At 47.3% G+C, this 18,105-nt stretch overlaps 1 protein-coding gene across 1 annotated transcript; it reads right to left on the bottom strand.

Annotated features, from left to right (window-relative positions):
* Window positions 1-16,831: 16,831 nt before the first annotated feature.
* Window positions 16,832-17,821, bottom strand: LOC123429208 (cell number regulator 2-like). Its single transcript, XM_045113262.1, has one exon. The coding sequence runs from the start codon at window positions 17,711-17,713 to the stop codon at window positions 17,273-17,275; it is 441 nt and encodes a 146-aa protein (XP_044969197.1). The 5' UTR covers window positions 17,714-17,821; the 3' UTR covers window positions 16,832-17,272.
* Between the last annotated feature and the right edge of the window lie 284 nt (window positions 17,822-18,105).

The raw sequence follows: 18,105 nt of genomic DNA, 5'->3' as shown, positions 1-18,105 counted from the left end.
GAAGGAAGAAAAAGGAGAAGAAAAGAAGAAAAAGGGAAGAAAAGAAGAAAAAGAAAAAGATTTTTTTTTCATTTAATTCCTATTGTTATTAGGTTTGTGCTAGATTATTAGGGTTAGTAATATTTAGAATTAGGTTAGGGTTACAAGAAGAAGAAATATGAACAAAAATAAGAAAATAAGATTAGGAAAAAGGAAAATAAGAAGAGCAGGAGAAGAAAAGAAGAAAAAGGAGAATAAGAAGAGGAGGAGAGGAGAAGAAGAGGAAAAATAGAAGAAGAGGAGAAGTAGAAGAAGAGAAGTTGAAGAAGAAGCGGAGAAGAAAATAAAAAAGAATAAGAAGAAGAAGAAGAAGAAGAAGAAGAAGAAGAAGACATTTCTACGTATATAGATGCTTAATTAGTGTTTCTTAGATTATTGCTTAATTTTGCTATTGTATATGCTTAAGTGTTAATAGTTTAATTTTGCTATTGTATATGCTTAAGTGTTAATAGTTTATTTTTAGCAAGAAAATTAATAGAACTAGTTTATTTTTTTAGTTCATTTTATGATGCCTATCCCGCATCCTCGTCGTCGACTCGGCGGAGGACACCTGCTTGATCAAAGGGGCCCTGTCCGGGACTGGGCTCCGCCCGGCTGGTATTGGGAGGTGCTACCTCCCGGGGGGCGTAGGTTGGTGAGGAGCCAGCCCATTGTTGACCCGCTCCTTGTTTGGTGGCGGTCGCGTGGGCCAGTGACGGTGCCGAGGCTTCCGGACACTGCGGAGGTGGTACGTCACCGTGTCAACGAGGAGGATGAGCACGTCCGTCGCTACATGGTTGCGTTGGAGGGCAGGTTCGAGCATACCTGGCAGGTTCTTCGGGGATCTCACTGGAGCTATGATCCTGTGATGGTTCCTTCTCTTTGGGTGTCCACCGCCCGCGACGATACCCGTCGGGCGCTACGGTTCTAGCTGTATCAGTGATGCTATATGTATGATAGTATTCGAGGAGTATTAGTGATAATATTCGACGATGTACGGACAAAAGAGATGATGTAGTTTTGCTTATAATTGAATGCATGCTAATTTGAATACTACTTTCTTTTACGATTTGGTTCTGCTTATTGAATGCTCAAATTGGAAAAGTACTCCTACTTTGAATACTATGCAGAAATCTAGGAGTTCCGGGTGGAGCCACGACCCGGGACTAAAGTTGTTTTGGAACGGAGTTCCTGATAGAATAATTCTTTTTTGGTACAAAGTTCAACAAAGTCCTTTGACACTAGACAATGTGACATATAGAAGGGTAGATGAGATCAGGAAAAATAGGATCATTTTCTACACATCTAGAATGTCGCCATTTTGTTAAATCCTTAAAGGTTAAGAGAATCCGTTAGACATATTTTAGAGTTTAGGTTCTAGCCAAGACCCGGGACTAAAGGTCCTCCTATATAATACGACACTTCGAAGTTTCCAACCCCTCTTATATAGTCTGTTAGTTTATTAGTTAATCAAAGACGAAGAATTATGGATCCACATATCAGGAACCTCGAAGAGGAAGAACTTCTCAAAGATATAATCAAAGACGGCCCCGACGTTGAACCAGCTGAATCTTCGTCGTCATATCTAAACCCCTTCGGATATGGAATGGAGGTCGACCGACACGAAGATGAAGCCGATGGGGCAGGAGATAGGTCCAATGACGGAGAAGGTGATAGCTCCACTGATGGAGAAGCCGGTGGAGAAGCCGGTGGAGAAATAATAAAGTCCGGCGAGGTATACATATGAAGTTTGACAATCACTTGTAATATGTGAAAAATATTAGAGATAGCTCTATATTGTATACATATACATTCATTTGACGAATGTTTCTCCCTCTTAGGCCTCCACATCAAGCAAAGCTACGAAACGAGGCCCGACTAGAAAGTTGGATGCACGGACGCATTACACCTTTGAGGTGATATTGCCTACGGGCGAACCCAAGCTTCCTAAGAATGTTGCTGACACATTCAAGAAGCAATGCGGAGTTCTCGTTAGGGATCACGTCCCGATCAGCGTTCGGGAGTGGAACAAGCGCAAAGGGGCAGCCGATAGTGACTATGTCGCCGAAAGGTACAAAGATAATCTTTGGAATGATCTCATGTCACATTTCAACCTGCCAGAATGTGACAATGAAGACGCCGCAGACAAACTGAGGGCCAAAGTCAAGCAGTGGACTCTAAAGAAGATGGTCGAACTGTTCCGTAGCTGGAAGAAGAAGCTGGAAGAAGAAGCTGAAAGAAAGTGCCAGTATTCGAGGGGTATCTAGCCAAGCAGGCGAAACACTGGAAGGCATCTCAAGAGTACAAGGAGTCAGAAGATGCCCAGGCATTATCAGAAAAGAACAAGATAAATGCCGACAAGAAGAAATATCACCATAAGCTGGGGCCAGGGGGCAATGAGATTGCCATCCCAAAGTGGGATAAGAAAGGGCAAGAACTGCTAGATAAAGGCATCATACCTGAACCACTCCGTGATGAGTGGGAATTGAGAGCAAGAAATTGGTTCCTTGCGCATGGTGGTTCGTAAGACGAAGAAACAGGGGACCTCATCTGCAGTGACGGTCTTAGGATACCCAGGGAGAATTGGAAAAGGATAGTGAAAGAAATTAAGGAGGGACAAAGAAAGTTCACTGCAGATAGAGATAAAGATTTGCTCACACTGGTCCTCGGCAATGACGAACATGGAGGACGAACGCGAGGCTTCGGTCCTTCTTACCCGTGGTGGCTTGGGTTTGCCAGAGACCAAGACACTTACAGAAGCCGAGAGAGAGCAAAGAAGCGGCAGCAGGATGAGGAGAATGACAAGTTCAACCAGTTGCTTGCCAGGATTAACGAGCAACAGAAGCAGATTGATAAGCTTAGAGGAGTAGCGCGCCAGGAAGATCCTGCATTTGATATTACCGGCGCCCCATCTAAGCGGAAAAGCAGCGTGGCTGAATCTGAGGCCCCGCCCGACGATGCACGAAGAATGATAGAGGGCGGTCCCGGCTACCCCGTGGATGGAATCAAGGAGTCAACATCATGTGAACTCCATCAGAAATTCAAGAACATATCCATGAAGGTGGCCGTCGGACAAGCTTTACCTTCTGGCCCTGATGCACGCTGGCATGGCCGTGAGATTTCAGCTGGCTTTGCTAAAGTCGGGGTGGATGAAATCATGGCGGGGTTTCATGATATGGAGCTCGACATAGCTGGACCCGAAGATGAGAGGACACTCGGAGAAGTACTGGGTGGAGTCATCCTATGGGACAAGAACTACATCAAGCTTCCAGGCTCGGCCCCAAGGACAACACCGCCTTCGAGTCGTCACAGGTCACCTACACCTCCATCACCTCCAAGCCCTCCACATGACGTCGGCTAGCACAACACGAGTCCATCTCGATCACCGCCGCCGGACTTTGGTCGTCCGTCTCCGCCGCCGCCCGTTCCGGATATTAAGCTAAAGCGTGCCAGCAAGAACGCTCCGCCGATGATTTCTAAGCGACGGAGCCCCCCAAAGCGCAAACTGTCACCCCTCCCAAGGTACCTCATGCTAATCTTCCTATCAGACCTTATGATCGTACCCCCGAGGAAAACGCCAGGATAGCAAAGGAACATCATGATGCGCAGATGAAAAAGAAGAAACCTGAGCCCCGCCCGGAATACACCGAGAAGCAAATAGCATATGCAAAAAACTTCACGACCCTTCCATCACAGTATGACTTACACCATAAGCCTGATGACTATACACGCACATTGCAGAAGGAAGTGAAAAAGAGCAGATCACGTGCAAGTGCAAGTGGGAGCAAATCAAGTTCAACTACAAGCAAAAAAAGATCAGACGTTCCTTAGCTTGGACAACAGGCCAAACAGTCGATCCCACCTTACCCGAGAATGTCCCCCCTCTGGTGCAGGGGCAAGATTTGGAATTAGCAAAGAAGTGGGCGAATGAATGGGGTATCCCGGTTGAAGACATTCTGGCTTCCCAAGACGACAGGTTACCCAAGGCTGTGGTAGCCCCTAAGCCACAGTTTGTCATGGGAGCGCCTTTGGTCAGCAAAGATGATCTCCCAACAAATATGCGTTACTTGCATACATGGTACTTAAGTGAATCAAAGAATGGGAGAACGATGATCGTGGTGAATGTCCCACGGGAGTACTACGGCCGCCCCGAAGAAATCCATATCGACTTTGATAAACTCTTCCAGATGTACAATGCCGACGCCCTCGAAAAATCGCTTATGAGTTGCTATTGTTTGTAAGTTTTTCAATTCGTTTTCTACATATAACTTGTTTAGTTATTTCAATTCATTGTCTATATATAACTTGTACTCTATTATGCAGAATGAAGATTCTGGATTGTAAAAATAGGAACATCCTAAATATTGGGTTTATTGACCCAGATAAAATACATATAGCGACGCTAACTGATAAACCCAAGGAGACGGAGGAAAACCTTCTAAGGTTTCTAACAGATAAAAATTTCTGTGACCACATACTGTTTCCATACAACTTCAGGTGAGGGTCTTTACTCTGTTGTGTCCATTCACTTATAAGTGTAATTGATAAGTTACTCACACACACACACACACACACATATATATATATACATATATATATATATATACATGTGCAGCTTCCATTGGATTCTGTTGGACATTCAAATTGATAAGGGAAGAGTTGATGCCTTCGACCCATTATCGAGACCCTTGGAACAGTTCCAAAGCCTGCAGGACATGCTCCAAGGGATATTTCAATCATTCCTGCGCTCTATCGGTCTCTTTCGATGATTTTCTGATATATCAATTAATGAAAAACTTAGCAAATCATTATCCTTGTCGGGCAGGGTTTGAAAGCGGTTCAAGTGCGTGACTCCTGGTATCGAGCCTGAGAAGCTGACCTTTAGAGCAGCTCAGGTAAGTAGTAGTATGATATACTTCTATTTTCAATACATTTATGATGCTGGATTATTATTTTGATTATATATATTCTATTCTCGTAAAGTGCGACCAGCGGCCACGGGGGACGCATCTATGCGGATACTATGTTTGCGAGATCATTCGCACGTTTACCTCTGAGCACAAGGATCACACATTCGACGTAAGCAATGAACATTCACACCTCTATTTTTACCCGTCATTCTTTGTTATCATGATTGATATTCATATTCATCTCCTCTTCTTATATAGTACACGGCCATGAGGGAGAAGGTCCTACTAGAGCAACGCGCGATTGCTGTTGCAGAGGAGCTTGCGACCTTTCTGAGGACGGAAGCTATAGATGACAAAGGACGATTTAGTGTAGCTAGGGGCCATTACTGATGTTCGTCCATGTAATCGAATAGACGGCTCTAGTCCCGATAATTTAGATCTTCATATAATTATATATATATATATATATGCTTGTTTGTAAGATAAGTTATATATATATATATATATATATATATATATATATATATATATGCATAATTATTTCTATTTAGAATTATATGAAAACTAATTCCCAAACACCAAACGAGGCATCACGTTAATCTCCCGAACACCTAAACCCTAAAACCCTAAAACCCAAAAATAAACAAAATCTAAAACTCTTTAGTCCCGGTCCGTGTAAAGAACCGGGACTAAAGGGCCTGCCCCTGAGGGCGCTCCGAGGCGCCCACATGGAGCACCTTTAGTCACGGCTTGGAACAAGGCCGGGACTAAAGATTAGGCCTTTAGTCTCGCCCCTTTAGTCCCGGTTGGTGAACCGGGACTAAAGCCCCTTACGGACCGGGGCTATAGGCCCTGTCCCCACTAGTGCACCACGCCATTTTTGAACCGGGGCCAAGTCACTGTTGCCACCCCAGGCAACAACAAGACCCAGAGGAACCCCCACTGGTGGAAAAAAGGCCTTTGGTCGCGGTTCGCAACTGCCATTAGTCGCGGTTGCGCAACCGCGACCAACTAAGCGCGACTAAAGCCCCCCACCTTTAGTCGCGGTTTCTTAAGAACCGCGACTAAAGGCCCGTCCACGTGGGCGCCAGGCGGCCGTCGGGGCGGAGGACCTTTAGTCGCGGTTCTTCTGGCCAACCGCGACTAAAGGCCGCCACAGGTTTAGGGTTTTAGCGCGCGCGCGCCCCCCCCCCCTAAACCTGTTTTCTGTTTAATTTGTATTGTTTTATTTCTTTTGTGCTTTATTTTAATTTTGAAGGAATTTCATATATTCTACGGTACTACATACATGCATATGAATGTACAATTTCAAACAAATTTGAAATTAGAACGAAAAAGAATTCAAGAGGAATATACAATATATATTCAATATCATCGGATGACCATATACAATTTTGAACAAGTTTCCATACATAATTTAATGCATATAAAGTTCTACGTCCTCGTAATGGTGTTCTCCTTTAGGATGGAGGACTTCCCTGCTGAACCATCCAGCTAGTTCCTCTTGAAGTGGTCGGAAGCGAGCTTCTGGACTAAGCATCATCCGGAGGTTATTCCTCTGAGCATTGGTATCACTCGGAACCCGCTCAGAGGTGTATCTCCGGATCATCTCACAGACATAGTATCCACATAGATTGGTCCCCGCTGGCTGAATATCCCCAGCATTCTTAGGCTTTGACCTTTTGAATTCTAGCTCTTTTTTGAATTCACCGACCTTTGTATCTACGAACCGTCTCCAAACCCTACGAGGCAAAGAAAATTAAATGAACAAGAGAGTTATTAGTTACTTGATATTAGGAAATGAACGAAATAGGCCGATCGATATAGAGCGCAAATGAATGAAAATAATTACTTCTGCAGCATTCTTCTCATGCCGCCCCAAAGCTTTGGATCCATATTCAGAGAGTCGTGGACGAGACATTCTGAGGTGTTAACTTTAATTACTAGCAGAATCCAGTGGAACCTGCGGACACGATACATGCACAGTACGTCATGCATAACTCATCGATTAGCCGGCCACATACCATGCATGGAGTAAACAAAAGAGAATGTGCTCAAGACAGAAACACTCACCCAAAATGGTAAGGAAATAGAATATCACTTTTGAGTTCCTGCTTTGTAAGAAACTGCCACAGGTCTGCCTCCATGTCGGCGGGGTGATGCTCCAACACATGTCCATTAACGATGTGTGGGTCAATGAACCCAACATCATGGATGTTCCTTACTCTGCATTCCTTAATCTTCATTCTGCATGTATAATAGCGGACACAACAATATAGTTAGGACATATATATAGTGCAGGCAATATGAACGAGATGGGGTAGAAATAAATCACTTACAGAACGTAGCAACTGATGATAGATTTGTCGAGATCGCGCAGATTGAAAAGCTGGAACAATTCACTCAGTTCAATTTGTACATAGTAATGTTTGAAGTGATGCTAATGTCTAACTTCCGCATAAATATAATCTTTGGCGTTTTTATTTTTTATGTAACCCTTGTACCATTTCAGCAGACCTTTCATTTGTGGAGGTAGATCCTTTTCCTGCGCAGGCTCGACGAGAGGCCCATTCTTGACATATGTAATTACTACCTCCTTCACTGGCGCCTCATCAAGGCCTAACAGTTCACGAAGAGTAATACCTAAGTTGGCCGCTTGTTCTCTGGCACTCGTTGCAGTCAATCCCTGTGCTGCCGCAGCTTGTATGATCTCGGGGGCATCCGGACCGGCGGCTTCCACTATAAGCGGGGCAATCGATTGTTTACTTTGTTCCCCGAGCTGGGCAACTTGTTTCCCGCTTTTTTTACTTTCGGCCTTCTCCCGCTCTTTGTTCTCCTTGAACATGAGTGCCTGCCTGCGAAGTTCACGTGCATAGTCGTCAGGCAGATTCTTCGCGGCTTGGGACGGTGTGCTCAAAAATGACTTAGCCCACTTCTTTTGCTCATCAGAAAATACTGGCTTGGGCTCGGGCTCTCTTTTCTTCTTGCAGTCCGCCTTCCATTTCTCCAAATCAGCAGCCGCGGCCGCGTCGACTTCCTCGGCACTACGTTCCCAAGGCCTTGTGGGGAGAGGCTTCAGTGATGGCTCCGGTACCTTTGTGGTCTTAGGTACATAAGGGTCCGGGTTAATAATCCAGGACTGCTTCTGCTTCTGCTTCTTTGCCGGAGGTGGATTGGGGGGCGGCGTCTGATCAGCCGCCGGACGAGGACTGGGGGGCGGCGTCTGATCACCCGCCGGACGTTGTGGACTGGGGGGCGTCGGCTGACGTGACGGAGGTGTAGGTGAACCGCCACCACCACCACCACCACCACCACCGCCACCGCTACCACCACCACCGTAGGGGGGTGGACTTGTTGTCCTTGGCGCCTCGCCTGGAAACTTGATAAACTTCTTTTGCCATAGAATGAAATGGCGCTTGACATCTCCAAGTCTTTTCTCCCCTTCAGGTGTAGCAATGTCAATCTCCAGGTCCTCAAACCCTTGGACTATGTCCTCCACCGTGACACGAGCATAGCCATCTTGAATGGGGTTGTTGTGGTGGAGTGCTCCAGGTAAACATGGTAAAGCACTGCCGATGGCTACCTTCATGGACATGTTCCCGATAGGATAATACAGATGACATTCTTTCATCTCCTTTATATCGTCCACGGGGTAGCGAGGAGGCTCCGGTGCAGTAATTTCGACCACCAGAGGCTCCGGTGCAGTAATTTCGACCACCAGAGGCTCCGGTGCATTAATTTCGATCGTCGGTGCATCTGCACCAGCCGGTGGGGCCTCCGTGGAAGCCACGCTGCTTCTCCGCTGCTGGCTTCCGAGATCTGCTGGATGATCTTCATGCTGCACCCGAGCTGCATCTCTTTCGGCTACTAGTACACTCATGGTTTTCTTCATCACATCCATTTCCGATGCCAACCGCGCCACAACATCTGCTTCCCGATCCATCTTTCTCTTACGGCTTCTGTAACCGTACGGGTCATCGTTCTGGGGGAACCCTATTTTCCACGGAATGTGCCCCATGCCTCGTACACGTCCTCCGTGTTCAGGATTCCCGAGGGCTTTTGTCAGCGCGTCGTTCTCTCTGTTGAACTTGATCTTCCCCTCTTGAGCATCCCTCATTGCGTCAATAAGGGCTTGGGTGGGTTTAATTAATTTGCCCCGGTAAACACACTCCCCTGTCTCCGGGTTCAGCGTTCCCCCATGCCCGTACCACCAGCTTTTGGCCCTTGGGTCCCATCCCTCCGTACCTGGACGGATTCCTCGCGCCCTCAGCTCGTTCTCCATCTTCTCCAACCTAGGCAACAAAATGCGATACCCTCCTGGCCCCATAATATGATTGTACTCCTTCTTAGCCGCATTTTCCTTATTTTTTTTCGATATTTGAATGAACTGCTCCGATTTCTTTTGCTTCACAAATTCTGGCCAATCATGTTTCAGTTTCTCATATTGTCCTTTGAAATCCGGAGTCTTGTTCTGCTTGACAAAGTCATGGGCTAGATTTTGCTTGAATTTCCGGAATGCGTCGGCCATCTTATGAAGAGCGAACTGTTTGACTAGCCTCCTCCTCTCCTTGTTTTCCTCAATCTTGTTACCCTCCTCATCGAATTTGTTGTATTCCAGAGGTAGAACGAAATGTTCCATAAGCTTCTTGAAGCAATCTTTTTTTGTTCTCTTATCGACAAAAGTGAAACCTGCAGCAATTCGTGCCTTCTTTGGCTCATTCCACTCCTGGACGGTGATCGAGACGTTGTCTCTAACAACGGCTCCGCATTGGCTGACAAACTTGGTGGCGTTCTTGCGGGGCTCCAGCGGCCTGCCGGTTGCACTGTCGACAACCTCGATGGTGCATGTTTCTCCTTGTTTCATCGTCTTGGTTGCGCCACGCTTTGACGACGTACTCGATTGTTTCGACGATCCGGCCGAGGGCTAAAATAAGAAAGAGAGTCGCGCGCGTTAGTACACACATATTTATTCAAATCAGTTAGTTTGTATCACCAGAGGCTCAATGTATATATATACCTCGGCGCCGGAGGTGGTTGCTACTTCCATTTGAAGATCGTCGTTTATCGACGTTTGTTCGGCATCATCTTGCTGACGGCGCCCTTCATCTTCACCGTCAAGGTTCAGATAAGAAGAGATATCATCTTCTTCTTCTCCGGTCGGCACATATAGAATATCGCCGTTTATGATGCCGAACATATGTGCTTCACCGTCCGGATCATAGTTGTCCATAATCGGGTCAGCTCTATCGTCCGCCATTATGTCAGTCCTGAAAACATGTAGTAAAAACAAATTAATTAAGTGAAGAAGGGGGGCGGTGGCGGTGGCGGTGGCGAAAGGGCGGTGGCAAAAGGAGGGGGCGAGGAAGGGGTGGGAGAGGGTGTCGCGGTAGAGCGCGAGACGGGGCGGCAGACGACGGCGTCACGGAGAGGGAGACCCGGGACCATACTTTTTTTCTCATCACTGCCGTGTGTACTAACCACACGAGTATGAGACCCGGGACTGTGCAGGTGCATCGAGAAATCATAGGGCTCGACAATATATTTTCTCTTCGTGGGATGCTAGCGGTCGCATCAACTGAGCGTTTTCTTCCCGACGTCTTCTATTCTCAAGATGAAGTGATGACCTCCCTTTCTTTATTTCTTTTTCTTTGTTCTTGCATAGTCTTCCCGACGGCTGTGGCTGAATATCCGACACATGAAAAAGTTTTAACTAGAGTTTTTGACCGTGAACCTGCTGCTTCAGCTTTGCACTGGCCGACCGCCGATTCGCTGGTTCATTTGCTAGTTTTTAATCATAAAAGAAAATACTTTCTTTGTTCCTAAATAATTGTAGTTAAAAAAACTAGACTATCTTTTTTTGACTATAATTATTTAAAAACGGAGGGAGTAAATATTATGTAAGTATCTCATTATTAAAAGAGGAGTTGGTTCCGTTGCCTCTCCTACTCCCTTTGTTTTTTCGTCCCATGACTCCCTCTCTTCTTGGTTTTCTGTTGATTTTTTGATACTCACAATTGATCTCACACATAATTTAAACTACACAAATAAAGTAACTTGAAATAATCTAAAAGATAATTGATACATTCCCAAAATCATGTCCTGCAATAACTCAACCAAAATAGATAGTCTTAAACTCAACCAAAAATGGTGAACTTTTCCAAATTCGCTAATTTTTTTCAATTTAGATTGATTAATTATTTAAATTGATGATTTTTTAACTCGATGATCTTTTTTATATTCGATGAAACTTTTTCATATTTGATAGTCTCTGTTCTTTTTCATATTCGATGAAACTTTTTATATTCGATGAAACTTTTAAATAGATAGTCTCTGTTCTTTTTCTTCCAAGACGTTCTTCCAAGACGAACTACCCACGGGACGTCGGGATGAGATGTTCGTTCTTGATTTCTGCGAGCCCTGTCGGCATCGATGGGCGCGGGGACGAGGGCGGCTATGAGCGCAGCGACGAGCGCAATGCTTCGAGCGGAGGGGGCAGTAGGCGGCGACAGGAAGCGAGGAAGGCGGGCGCGGCGCGGGAAAGATGAAAGGATAGGGGTGAACCCTTTAGTCGCGGGCGAGGGCGACGGCGGGCGGCGACGAGGGCGAGGGCGACGGCGGGCGGCGTCGACGAGGGCGAGGGCGACGGCGGCGGCAGGCCTTCGGCGCGCGCGGCAGAGAATCGGAGAAGACGAGAGAGATGGAGAAGACGGCGGCAGGGGAGGCGACCCGCACTTGTATTTATAGCCCCCCCCTTTAGTCGCGGTTGGGGACGCGACCCGCGACTAAAGGTACCCTTTAGTCGCGGGTCGCCTCCCCAACCGCGACTAAAGGGTTTTTGGCGGGTTTTTTGCGTTCCTGCGCCCCCCCCCTTTAGTCGCGGTTGGGGAGGCGACCCGCGACTAAAGGGTAACCTTTAGTCGCGGGTCGCCAGACCAACCGCGACTAAAGGCCCCCCCCAAATCTTCTTTTATTTTCAGAACCTTTTATCTTTTTCTTTTCAGAAAAATCATCATTGCTTTTATAGAAACTTCAAACATTTTATTTTCTGTTTTCTAAGCATATTTTCGTAGGAAAAATATGCATAGAGACAATACATTGAATCTCCCTAAAACGGGACAGAAAAAAGAGAATCCATTTAAAGGGAACATTGGCCACAGCCTCTCTCCCCCCCGGCCTGGGCCGGCCTTCGGCCTCGACCCATCTTGCTCACGCCAGCCTGGTGCGGTGGCTGTGATGCCCCGCTGAGAGGCCTCTCGCCCGAGCCGTGAGCGCGCCGCCCCTTTCTTCTCCTATCCGCCCGCTGAGAGGTCGTTTTTGCGTTCCCCGCGCGCAACGACCTTTAGTCGCGGTTGGTCTGGCCTTTAGTCCCGGTTGCACCAACCAGCCGGGACTAAAGGTTAGATGACCAGCTCTGGATTCCTCTTCTTCCCGCCATTTCTTCCCTGTCTTCCCGCCTCTTTCTTCCCGCCACTTTCTTCCCGCCTCCTGTCTTCCCGCCTCCTGTCTTCCCGCTCCCATTTTTCCCGCCATTTCTCACTACATATATGTAGCCCGGCTTGGCCAGCATTATCACATCTCTACAATCTCTCATCACTCTCTCATGGCTTCCACCGCACCCACTCTAACCTACCAGCAGGTGGAGGAGCTTTGCGCCTCGAACTACCCTTGTCCACCGGGCTACCGCGTCCCCACCGGCTGGAGCCTAAGCGCCGGCGGCGTGCCGGTCCCTCCCGTCCCTCAGGGTACTGCGCGCTGGGCGGCCATCACGAACCACTACTACCTCGACCTCACGCCGGAGCAGCGGATGAATCCCCGCTGGCATCCCGATAACCAGCATACTTGGGACGCCTTCTTCATCAATCGGCGTGAGAGGGCGCTCGCCAGGTATGAGGAGGACGGTCTGCCTCCTGGGAACTTCCACGAGGCCGGCCGTCGGCTATGGTGGTACGGCCGGACTCTGCAGAGCGTCATGGACTACATCACGGCCGGCGATATCCCCCGCCTGCGCTACCCTCAGTTCGAGCCACGAGCGCCGCCCGACGACAGCGACGACAGCAGCGACGACGACGGCGGCAACTTAGAAGGCGACGACTACCAGTACAACGACGACGGCGGCTATGAAGACTACGAGTATGCATATTATACGCCTAGGCAGGAGTATGACTAAATCACTCCAAATTTCATGTATCATCAGTGGTATCTCGAATCATTCGAAAATGGACACCAAACACATCACGGGTAATATAATTCACATGATCCATTCAACAAAGTTTGGTACAATAAATTATTACACATCATTTCTTCCCTTGTGTCCCTGCTTGCTTACGATTGTGCCGTATCCATGGAGCATCCTCATCATTTAACTTAATGCTTGGGTCGGTGTTCACTTTGAAGGGCGGAATTTCAGCAAACATATTATAATCTTCTGACATGTCTGTCTTGTCCTCCACTCCCACGATGTTTCTTTTCCCTGAAAGAACAATGTGGCGCTTTGGATCATCGCATGATGTACTGATCGTTTTCTTATCTTTCCGTTTCCTCGGTTTGCTACTCATGTCCTTCACATAGAAAACCTGAGCGACATCTTTCGCTAGGACGAATGGTTCGTCAAGGTAACCAAGATTGTTGAAATCCACCATTGTCATTCCGTATTGCTGGTCCACCTTTACCCCACCTCCTGTTTGTGCTCGTAGGTCAAATTCCTCTTGTTTGTGCTCATCCCACACACGGACACCACCCCGCAGCTGTAAAAGTTCATCAACTAATGGCCTTAGGTACACATCGATGTCGTTGCCGGGTTGCTTCGGACCTTGGATGAGCACTGGCATCATAATGAACTTCCGCTTCATGCACAACCAAGGAGGAAGGTTGTAGATGCATAGAGTCACGGGCCAGGTGCTATGGCTGGAGCTCTGCTCGCCAAAAGGATTCATGCCATCCGTACTTAGAGCAAATCTTATGTTCCTTGCGTCAGCTGCAAAATCTTTGAACCATCTGTCGATCTTTCTCCATTGCGTTCCATCTGCGGTGTGTCTCAACTCCCCGTCCGACTTACGGTCCTCTTTGTGCCATCGCAACAACTTGGCATGCTCTTTGTTCCTGAACAGACGTTTCAACCGTGGTATTATAGGAGCATACCACATCACCTTGGCGGGAACCCTCTTCCTGGGTTTCTGGCCCTCAACATCGTCACCAGGGTCATCGCCTCTGATCTTATAACGCAATGCAGTGCATACCGGGCATTCATTCAAATTCTCGTATTCACCGCGGTAGAGGATGCAGTCGTTGATGCATGCATGTATCTTCAGAACCTCTAAACCTAGAGGGCAGACAACCTTCTTTGCTTCGTACGTACTGGTGGGCAACTCGTTATCCTTTGGAAACATATTCTTCAACATTTTCAGCAAGTTTTCAAATGCCGAGTCAGCTACACCTGCCTCTGCCTTCCATTTCAGCAAATCCAGTGTGCAGCCCAGCTTTTTCAGACCATCATCGCATCCGGGGTACAGCGCCTTTCTGTGATCCTCTAACATGCGATCCAAATTCTTCCTCTCCTTTTCAGTTTCGCAGCGTCTCCGTGCATCAGCAATGGTCCGACCAAGATCATCAACGGGATCATCACGTGCCTCTTCTTCACCTTCCCCTTCACCTTCAGCATCCTCCATGAAAGTATCACCGAAATGAGCAAGATAGCTTTCATCGATGAAATCATCCCCTTCTTCATCTTCTTCCATTATAACCCCTCTTTCTCCATGCTTGGTCCAACAATTATAGCTTGGCATGAAACCGTGCCAAAGCAGATGCATGTGAACATCTCTTGAGGAAGAGTAACCCTTCTGATTCTTACAGTTAACACATGGACAGATAACAAAACCCCCCCGCTTGTTCGCATTAGCCACTACGAGGAAATCTTTCAAACCCGTAGTGAACTCGCCGGAGAGTCGGTTAACGTACATCCATTGCCGATTCATCTGCATTATTATAATATAAAATATATAATTAACCATCATGCATTTGTTAAACTAACTAGCTACAAACAATATAAATTAAACAATGAACTACACACATGCATATTTTATCAATGACACATCAAAGGTTCATCAAGTTGCTAACCGCGATCGAGGAGTGTGGCTCCAACACTTCATGTCATGTTTGTTTCATGCTCTTGGGGCATTTCATCAAACACCTTATGTGCATAAGAGGAACCAAAAGCAAACCTACACCCACTTGTGAAGAGAATGGCTCCAAATGGCTAAGTGTTGGCTGCTGGATGGGTATATATAGGGGAGGGGCTTTCGTTGCAGTTGGCCTGGCAAACCGTGACTAAAGGTGCCCGAAGGCCTTTAGTCGCGGTTGTCCTGGCCAACCGCGACTAAAGCCCCTCACGTGCACCAGCTGGCCACCGAGCGCCCTGGGCCCAGGCCTTTGGTCGCGGTTCACCTCCAGAACCGCGACTAAAGGTCCCATTAGTCGCGGTTCCTACAGCTTCGCGACTTATGGGGCTGGACGGAAGCCTGTTTTTCCACCAGTGCCCTGCAACTGCCTGGAGCGCCCCTGCCACCCGTCAAACGCACTTCCAACCACAGCTTCAAGCACCGCAAGAATTCAGAGTGGGGATGGCCGAACCACCGCCCCTGCGCCGCCACCTCGACAATCCAAGAATACCCCAGTCGACACAGCCGCTGCGAAGCGGTTTCTGGCCGATCCTCGGCTGTCGTCCCCGACTTCCAGCACATAGGTAGTCATCTCCTCTAGGATCGACGGTTTCCCAGAATACACTAGCCTAGAGCGTACACTCCATCATGGTCACCAGAGCAACAGTTTCCTTCACGGCACCTGAGTACTCCAACAGCTACTTGTTCTTGTCTTTAGTTTAGATGATCTATTTTCTGAGTTGCATCTTGTTGTGCACATACCAGATATAACTCGATCAAAAAATACATTCGTACAGGCTCCAAGAATTATTTTATCCAATTAGGGTTAGCAATCAATGTAGAAAAGAGTTGTCTTAAAAATGACTTGAAAGAGACGATGGTTAAATAAGATGTCGCTTCTTAACACAGCAAGATGATGCGAAATGCTCTCGGCATCAAAAGCCTGTCGAGACCTTGAGTATGCACACATCCACATGGGGTCTCAAGCCTGTCGGGACAAACCTTTTCAACACCACATGTGTCTCAGGCAGCGCGACCATCTTTCTCCGATGATGTTCATCGTTTCTATGGAACCCTTGCAGGGCAACTCTGACAAAGCCACCAATGAAGGAATTCTATCTCACGTTGCGCAGCCCTCTGCCAATATCCTGTATGGAGATGATGCTCTCTGCGAACATAGGCTAAAGAAAGACGACAAGCCTCCAAGATCCAAAGAACCATCCTTTAGGTACTCATCTCCTCTAGGACCGACGGCTTCCCAGAGTACACTGGCCTCGAGCGCCCAATCCATCATGGTTGACCATGCAGTGAACTTTTCGCAGTTGAATCGTGGATACTACGTTCTCACCAAAGCAACTTCAAACTTTGGAGGACAATGAAAGATTCTAACTAGAATTTGTGAAAAAACTTTCAGATTGTTTCATGAAACATAAATACTGAAAATAATATTTTTACTCAAAAAAATCTCATTTTGTACATTTATGTTGGACTGAAATATCTGAAAGTTATTTCCCACATTCTAGTTAAAATGTTTTGATGTCTTGCAAAGTTTGAAGTTTAGATGTTGTCTTATTTAGAAGAAGCAAAAAAGAGAAAATATGATGCTGTAAGTTATAGTTGTATAGTACGGAACTCAAAGCAATATTGAAGGGTAAGGATAAGGGGTGTCCGAAAGCCCGTGCTATAAGAATCCACTATCCTATGCAAACTGCTTGTTCTTGTCTTTAGTTCATATATATTCATGTCTCCGTCCATGCAGGACTACAATTAGGCTAGTATATGTTCTCGTCCCAATCCCCTCTTAAATACCGACTCTTATATTCCTACCCAAGCAACGTGGTGAATTAAAGATGGATGCAACACAAAATTTACATCATACGTCACTGTGAATGATAGTACATGATGGTTAACACTTAGAAGCATGAAAACCTGAAACCTTGTAGGAGTAACAAGGATGCCTGCCTATTAAATGGATGAAGTAAACCAAGCACAACCGTTGTGATTTGCTATCTTTTTTTAGAAAAGGAGGTCGAGCCCCGGCCTCTGCATCGAATGATGCATACGGCCATATGTGATTTGCTATCTGCAAAGACTAAGCACGGATCCAATCCAACAGGTAATAGCTAAGCTAGCTAGCACCACCAATATATATATATATATATATATACCGACCAATGATGAACGTGTCTCTTATATCATGTGCTGCATGGCGGGCGGCACGGTGGAGCCTTCGACGCGGCCCTGCTGCTTCTGGAGCTCCAAGTTGGCCTCCCACCCGATGTCCATGACGAAGCCCCGGTTGCGGAGCTCGCGGTACTCCTGGCAGATGGCGCAGGACTCGAGCCAGAAGTGGACGCAGCAGTCTGGGCAGGGATTCTCCTGGAGCCCGTACTGGGCGCGCATCTTGGTGCGGTTGACGCAGGAGTAGATCCACTGGCACTCCCACGCCGTCAGCACCCCAATTACCACATACAGGCATGCGGCAGAGCCACTCGACGTCGCCCCCTTGTCCAGGATCTCCGCCACCCGACCCACCACGATGCACGGGCAGCACCACCCCAGCAAGCATACTCCGTGGTCCTCGGCGCAGTCGAACAGGCCCGTGGACCAGGGGGTGGTTCCGGTCTCCATGCCGGCTTCTGGCGACCTCTTACCAGCCGGCGGGCTCGATCGGAAGTGAATGGACCTCTTCCTCCTGCAGCTATCCGGCCACCGGCGGAGCGAGGGGCAACCGGGTGACCTCCAGGAGGGCCAAGGCTCCTGTATATAGATATATCATGAGACGCCCATGATTAATTAGCCCGCACTATTGTTAGCTCTTTTTCCACAGGCAAAAATAGGTGCACATGATTTCCATGCATGTTCCATCTCCTGATAAAAATAGTATCTACCTACTCCTTTTTTTTACATGATTATTACTGATACGATTCCTTAGTTAGTTGATTACTGATACGATTCCTTGACTCAGTAAACTAGTTTCTGCAATTAACATGGTACCTGCTGAATCTTGGAGCATAAGTATT

The sequence above is a fragment of the Hordeum vulgare genome, chromosome 2H (assembly GCF_904849725.1).
Source record: "Hordeum vulgare subsp. vulgare chromosome 2H, MorexV3_pseudomolecules_assembly, whole genome shotgun sequence".
Lineage (NCBI taxonomy): Eukaryota > Viridiplantae > Streptophyta > Magnoliopsida > Poales > Poaceae > Hordeum > Hordeum vulgare.
Note: the sequence above shows the minus strand (reverse complement) of the source record. Positions and strands in the feature narration are given on the sequence as shown.